This window comes from Phyllopteryx taeniolatus, chromosome 8, assembly GCF_024500385.1.
Source record: "Phyllopteryx taeniolatus isolate TA_2022b chromosome 8, UOR_Ptae_1.2, whole genome shotgun sequence".
In the NCBI taxonomy this organism is placed as follows: domain Eukaryota; kingdom Metazoa; phylum Chordata; class Actinopteri; order Syngnathiformes; family Syngnathidae; genus Phyllopteryx; species Phyllopteryx taeniolatus.
In genome coordinates, this window is record NC_084509.1 from 16252188 (window position 1) to 16260123 (window position 7936).

Below are 7936 nucleotides of genomic sequence, written 5' to 3' on the forward strand. Positions count from 1 at the left end.
CTCGATATGAGATAGCAGCTTTATGTGTGCTCTCCCCTTAACCCAAACAGGTGGGAGTGCTACCGAGGGGTTGAATGATTAAGCTGAGGCCGTTTTCCTGAGCCAAGGCCGCTACGTTTTTTTGGACGCTCCACCACAGAGAGGGACAGTTTGAATTCTGAGACTCCACCTTCTGTTGCCTATATGAGCGATTGGGCACTTTGACACGACAACGAGAAGACCTCGGTTCTGAGACATGCCTTCAGCAGGACTGGAGATACTTGGAGTAGTGCTGGCCGTCCTGGGATGGATCCTGGGCCTGACATCATGCATTCTGCCCATGTGGAGAGTGTCGGCTTTCATTGGGGTCAGCATCGTCACGGCGCAGACCATCTGGGAGGGTATCTGGATGAACTGTGTGGTGCAGAGCACAGGCCAGATGCAGTGTAAAATCCACGACTCCATGCTGGCCCTGAGCGGCGATCTGCAGGCCGCCCGGGCCCTTACCGTCATCTCCATCGTGCTGGGCCTGGTAGGAATCCTGGTGGCTATGATGGGGGCCAAGTGCACCAACTGCGTGGAGGAGGAGCGGGCCAAAGCTCGGGTGATGATCGGGGCCGGGGTGGCGTTCATCCTGGCGTCTCTGACCCAGCTCATCCCGGTGTCGTGGTCGGCCAACGCCATCATAATGGAGTTCTACAATCCCGTCATCCCCGAGGCCCAGAAGAGGGAGATCGGAGGCGCTCTGTATGCCGGCTGGGCTGGCGCCGCCTTCCTGCTCCTCGGCGGGGGCATTCTGTGCTCCAGTTGTCCCCCACAGATTGAGAAGTACAGGCCCCCATCAAAGATCATATACCCGCCCAGCAGATCCATCCCCCTGAGTGGCTACGAGCAGAGAAACTACGTCTAATGTGGCTATTAATGGACAAACTGTCTTGAACACGTTTGAGACTGTGTTTCAAACTCAGCTCAAATCCTTTTTTCATTCTCGTAGCTACAGCAATCCACCTAATATTAAGGATTTGCTCTTCGGGAATTCACCCAGTTGACCTAGCCTTCATTATTTGCTGAAAGTAATTGGTGTCAATGTAGTATGTTGAAATGACATACTACAACTGTTGAAGAACTTTATATGTCGGCGAAGGCGTCCTTGCACTTCCAGTGCATTCTTTTTTTAATTTTTTTTTTTTTAAAATCAAATCATCTGTAAGCAATTTATTTTGAAGGGTAATGTTATAGGATGAGTTTGAAATTATAAAGTGTTTTGCGATCATAGTTTTTGGTATACTGTATTTATGTTTTAAAAAAGGGATGTACTGATACTGATACCAATATCGGTGCTGATACTGTACGTCTGCACTTGAACTTGAAAAAATGCTCCGATACCAACAGAGCGATACCACTTTACCAGCCTGACATGCAGTATAGCTTCCGCACAGGTGGCGTCAGCAGTGGAGATACCGTTAGGTAAACACGGAGGAAAACACTTTGTTAGCTGACTGCAAAGTACACTATTATGTTTTCTATTAAACAATTATTTGGATAGTGGATGCCTGAATCTTAGTTATTCATTTAGGAACCCTTTACTCTGGAAACTCTGAAAAAAATAAAAATAAAAAATCATACAAAATCTTGAGGCACGCACCATAAGTCAATAAATCAATGGGTCTGAGGTCGGACTTGAGTCCTCCGTTGTACCTGAATTTAATTATTCTTCGGAGGACATTTTGAACAACTGAATGCTTTCAACTTTGCGGGAAGAGTTTGTGGAAGGCAATCTTCTGTTCCCTTACTTGACTCAAGCCCCAACCTCAAACCCTTTTTTTTTTTTTTTTTTTTTTTTTTTTTTTGGTTAAAGATTTGTTTGTGGAATGTAAACGGTCCTTTTCATTTCAACTTTGGTATCTTCGGATGTACATTCTATTGAATAGAAGCTTCAACAGCATCAGAGCAGTCGTCTACCTGGCTGTTTGCTCCCAGATAACAAGAACGGTCGTCTACTTTGTCAGCTTCCTAAACAAAGGACTTGCTTCATGGTTGAGAGAAAGGAAGAGGGTTGGGGGAGGACAGAAGGCAGTCATTGGTGGTGATGATGAGGAGGGGGTCTACATTTCTAGAGAAACGGTCATTCTGCCAAAGAATTCCAAGGGCATCCCGCAGACAGACAGTGATTAAAGGCCATCAAACACTATTTGTTGGCAGGTGAATGCTGTAAAAGTGACTAGAGAAACTTGGAGAAAGTTCCACAGTCCTTTGCTATAAACTCCTGATGTGAGTTCAAAATAAACAGCAGCTCAACTATACATTGTAACCCAAACTTTTGTAAATGCCTTGTCTACAATGTTCATATGACATTTGCTCCCTTACTCCAATAACCAAAATTAAAATAAATGCTGCCTTCATTTTGGAATCCACATACGATTGGACTTCCTTCTTCCTCACTACCAACCAATTGCATGCTTCTAACTTGGCACAATCAGAACTCCATTAATAGGACGGTGAAAATTAGGATGTTATGGCTATGTTTTGGGACCCTGCACAACTGAAATGCTGACAAACGAGTACACAACTGAATGGTGACTGTATGAACAAGATTTAGGTACACCACTTCAGTCAATCAATCAGAGGTTGGACTTCAGTCCATAGTGGTCCCTGAATCTGAATTGTTCTTCTGATCAAGACATTAAAAAATTGTATGCTTCCAACTTTGTGGGGACAGTTTGGGGAACGTTCCTTTTCTGTTCCACGGTGCACAAAGCAAGGCCCTTAAAGTCATGCCTGGATGAGTTACTGTAAGAGTGGAAGAACAAACACATCAAGCAACTCCTGTGTTCAGTGACCTTACAAATGGACAAACATTCCCACAGACGCACTCCAACATCTTAAAGAAAGTCTTCCCAGGAGTGTGAAAGCTGTTACAGCTGAAAACATTGGGAACAAATCCACTTTTTCACTTCCTGTAGGTGTTTGTCCTTTGGTCAAATTGATCCTAGGGTCCTAAATTGATTAGATTGGTTCCACCTTCCCCTTCATGGTACACTACCCCAGCACATAATAAAAGGAACAATTAGGAAAACAAAGCATCAGAATCAGAATCAGAATCAGAATCAGAATCAGAATCAGAATCATCTTTATTTGCCAAGTATGTCCAAAACACACAAGGAATTTGTCTCCGGTAGTTGGAGCCGCTCTAGTACAACAGACAGTCAATTTACAGAACACTTTGGAGACATAAAGACATTGACAAAAAACAACAACAAACAACAATTGTGCAAAAAGATGCAGAGTCCTCAGTTCGAATGGCTAATATCGCAATAGTCCGGTGCAATGACCATTGTGCAAAGGGCACTGAGACTTCAAGGAGTGTATGCGGTTTAAAGTGACGAGTACTGCGATAATCTGGGACAATGGTTGTGCAAATGTTACAGATACTCCTCAATCAGTGTGCAAATGGAGCAGATGCTACTCTGGCATGAGTGGCCACTATATGCAAATAGTGCAGCACGGCGAGACAGCTACAGTGAGTGCACGAGTAATACATAATACAGAAATGTGACAACGAACTCAAGTCAAAAAATTGCCAGCTTGTTGTAATGGAATTGTAAGTTAGCTGTTCAAGAAGTTGATTGCAAGAGGGAAGAAGCTGTTGGAATGTCTACTAGTTCTAGCTTGCATTGATCGGTAGCGCCTACCTGAGGGAAGGAGCTGGAAGAGCTGGTGACCAGGGTGGGGAGGGTCCGAGAGGATTTTGCACGCCCTTGTCTTAGTTCTGGCAGCGTGCAAGTCCTCAAGGGTGGGTAGGGGGGGTACCGACAATCCTTTCAGCAGTTTTGATTGTCCGTTGCAGTCGGAGTTTGTCCTTTTTTGTAGCAGCACCAAACCAGACTGTGATGGAAGAACACAGGACTGATTCGATGACCGCTGTGTAGAACTGTCTCAGCAGCTCCGGTGGCAGGCCATGCTTTCTCAGAAGCCGCAGGAAGTACATCCTCTGCTGGGCCTTTTTGAGGACGGAGTTGATGTTGGTCGCCCACTTCAGGTCCTGGGAGATTGTAATTCCCAGGAACTTGAAGGTCTCGACGGTTGACACAAGGCAGCTGGACAGTGTGAGGGGCAGCTGTGGCGAAGGATGCCTCCTGAAGTCCACGATCATCTCTACAGTCTTGAGCGTGTTCAGCTCCAGGTTGTGTCGTCCGCACCACAGCTCCAGCCGCTCCGCTTCCTGTCGATATGCAGACTCGTCACCGTCCTTGATGAGGCCGATGACAGTGGTGTCATCTGCAAACTTCAGGAGTTTGACAGTCGGGTTCGCTGAGGTGCAGTCGTTCGTGTAGAGAGAGAAGAGCAGCGGAGAGAGGACACAACCTTGGGGCGCCCCAGTGCTGATGCTGCGTGTGGATGAGGTGGCCTCCCCCAGCCTGACCTGCTGTGTCCTGCCCGTCAGAAAGCTGTAAATCCACTGGCAGATGGCAGGTGAGACGCTGAGCTGGAGAAGCTTGGATGAAAGGAGTTCAGGGATGATGGTGTTGAACGCTGAGCTGAAGTCCACGAACAGGATCCTCGCGTAGGTCCCTGCACTGTTGAGGTGTTCTAGGATGAAGTGCAGTCCCATGTTGACTGCACTTCATACATCGTCATTAAGTACAATTGAAATGCCTTAAAAAGTGACGTCATTATATATTGTTAATTCATACAATCAGCAGCTCGGTCAGTCAGGTGCAAATGTAAATTACATGCCATTAATTAGGAGAAAAACGGATTCCAAATCTTAATAAATTTTCCTATTTGTCCACAGATCGACATCTTTTTCAAGTTTAAAAAAATATAAGAAATCCTTTTCCAAATGCCAGTTACCCCGTGGACCTCTAAATGTCATAAGGATGGAAAAGTTGCCTATTTTTGAGAAAAAAAAAGTTGTGGAGTGCAGTCCTCTTCATGCAGGCATGTCAGATTTATATGATGATATTTTACAATGATATGATTGCTTTTAATTGGCTGAAAGCAATGGTCGGGAGGAGTAATTGGTTATGTTTGCTTTATCGACGTGCCAGTCCCTATGTGCACAGTAGATATGCACTTTTTAAAATTATACCACATAATAATTTATCACAAATTCTTTTGGGGCCCTCCAGGCTACCTCTCACTGACCCCATATGAGAACCACTACCCGACAGACATCCTAATGATTACGGTATAAAACCCCCAGTGATGCTAAAATGCCACCAATATGCTCTTATCCCGTTCAATTGCTGCTTGCTTGTTTCATGTATCATAAAAGGCCTCATTGTGGCGGAGCAGGCCCATTGTGAAAGCCGAGAGCAGAGTCTCTTCTTCTCCGCGTCTTTCCTCCCCCCTTTTGTGGTGATGTCAGCTCCTCCAAGGACTCCTCCCATCCACCTGACCCTTCTTTATAAAGCATAGTGCTCACGTCTACGCTGCACACACACACAGTACTAACTTTCTCAAGAGTTTCTCCAGCGCGACGTTGGTGGAACAGCTTGCAGGATGTCCGTCGGCCTGGAGTTGCTGGGCATCTCCCTGTGCATCCTGGGATGGATCATCGGCATTGTGGCGTGCGCCCTGCCCATGTGGAGGGTGACGGCGTTCATCGGCAGCAACATCGTGACGGCGCAGATCATCTGGGAGGGCCTGTGGATGACCTGCGTGGTGCAGAGCACGGGCCAGATGCAGTGCAAGGTCTACGACTCCATGCTGGCCCTCTCGCAGGACCTGCAGGCCGCCCGGGCGCTCACTGTCATTTCCATCTTGCTGGCCATCATGGCCGTGCTTATCGCAATCACCGGCGCCAAGTGCACCAACTGCATCGAAGAGGAGGCCTCCAAAGCCAAGGTGATGATCATCTCTGGGGTGTTCTTCATTGTGTCGGGCGTCATGCAGCTCATTCCCGTCTCCTGGTCGGCCAACACCATCATCCGGGACTTCTACAACCCTTTACTGACGGACGCCCAGAGGCGGGAACTGGGCGCCGCGCTCTACATCGGCTGGGCGGCCGCCGCCCTCCTGATCTTGGGCGGCGGACTGCTTTGCTGCTCGTGCCCGCCCAGCGAGGCCCGGTACAACAATTCACGAATGGCGTACTCGGCCTCCAGGTCCGCGGGAGGCCAGGGGATGGAGAGGAAAGACTACGTGTGAGCAAGGACAGGGACAAAAATACTGGAAGCCCATCCCTGCGAGGAGATGATGGAAAATTGATCCAATCATCAGTTGATTTCTGTACATTTTTACCTTAATGTAAGTCTATATACTGTATACTGAAAAAAATTATGATCTCGACTTCCTCAGTGTGAAATCTGGGTGAATTTAGACAAACACAAAGCTAATATTCTGTTGTATGAACGGCAACATGTGGACACAAGTTAATTGTACCTTCTGCCATCTAGTGGAAGAGCATTTCATTTATCCTGCCTATCACTATACGTCACTGGCTTAGATAGATGTACAGTGATACGTTTTTTTGTCATGAATTAATAATCATTTTGGACCATTTTGGCAGAAAATCTGTCCCAAAATTGCAATTTCTCTTCACTTTTAACAAGCATTTTTTACCCACCAAATCCCTTCTCAATACAAATTGAACAATAATTTTATACTTCAATATTTATGTGCCACAACTTTCAATGACTTCTGATTTCAACTTCAATTTGTTGTTTACAATAGATATAACAATCAATTGCAGAGGCAATTGTGTACATGAGATGACTACATTTAGATGTTTTTTTATTGCCGTAACGGTCCTCCGAGGGAAACCACAACTACAATGTGAGCCACAAACAAAATGAGCATGACACCCCTGATAAGACTGTTAAGTATAATTGTGGTTATGGGGGGATAGTTCCTGTTTGATTAAATCCCATTTAGTGGCAGCACATTTAATCATTGTACCTGTCACTATACATCACTGGCATAGATGAGCAAAGATAAATTAACTCAATTTTCTCCTCTAGAAACAAACCGCACAGAGAGGATTGTCTGTGCACCCGTGCTGAATATTTTGATCCTGACACCATGACGTCACCTTTAGACGAGGTGCCAAAATGTCCGGAATGTGTTCCAAGCTAAATTGAAATAATCCAGAAGTGTTATCAACAATAAACAGAGCAGTAAGAGCATCATTAATCTCATGACACATGTAATGTGATGCAATGTGCACTGATATTCATAGTACAAGGTTTGTTTATCATACGTTTTTTCTGTGCTTGTATCTTTTGACAATAAACATCATTATGTTTTAATGAAGGTAATATGGTTTCTTCTTGAATTTTGACTTGTGACACTGACTACTGAGCCACAGGATCGGTTAACAGGTGTGCCAGTATCAATAGTAATAGTAACAGAAAAGAAGACAGAGACAATCACCACTGTAATTAGTATTAGTTTCCAATGCGCATTTTGGTTTACAATACTTTAAATGAAAGACATTTTTAAAAACAATTTTAAAAAGCCTACTAACTCAATTGCAGTGCAAATAAATGTAATACATTACTTTTCACCTGTGCTAAAAAGAATTCAACTTTACAGCTACAGTACATAATAATGCTCAGTTTTGTTCAACAGAGCGGTATTATTAGGCTGGGGGGGGGGGGGGGGGGTTGTATTAAGAGGGGCAAATTATTAGAAACAGCTCTCAGTGTGATACAACCACGGTAATGAACACCTTGTTAACTCTCCTGTTATGTTCCTTTCTCAGGAACAGCAGTCATTTCCCTGGGTCAGTTTGACGTAGGGTATGTTTAATTATTCAAAAGTGCCTGATATTACACAAAGAAATCCCAATAAACGATGTTTTTATGTCATTAATACCGCTACTATTCTTCATTTCAATCAGTATTCATAGGTGATTACACTTATTAACCCACTAAACTTACTACTTTCTCCATTTCTCAAACAAAAATGAGCATTAAGTTTGTGAAGGCAATTTGGGACATTAGCTTGTGTT

The 7936-nt window shown here is 44.7% G+C and overlaps 1 protein-coding gene across 1 annotated transcript; it reads left to right on the forward strand.

Moving 5' to 3' along the window:
• On the forward strand, positions 1–7236 carry LOC133482286 (claudin-3-like). The gene is made up of 2 exons (XM_061782277.1): positions 1–726; positions 5484–7236. The coding sequence occupies exons 1-2, from the start codon at positions 236–238 to the stop codon at positions 6130–6132; spliced, it is 1140 nt and encodes a 379-aa protein (XP_061638261.1). The 5' UTR covers positions 1–235; the 3' UTR covers positions 6133–7236.
• Positions 7237–7936: the final 700 nt, after the last annotated feature.

Bases quoted from the DNA above. Each gene is read 5' to 3' on its own strand.
- LOC133482286 (XM_061782277.1), top strand. From the start codon at position 236: ATGCCTTCAGCAGGACTGGAGATACTTGGAGTAGTGCTGGCCGTCCTG. The intron at 727-5,483 runs GTATGCCGGCTG...AACAGCTTGCAG, and splicing joins AGGGAGATCGGAGGCGCTCT to GATGTCCGTCGGCCTGGAGT.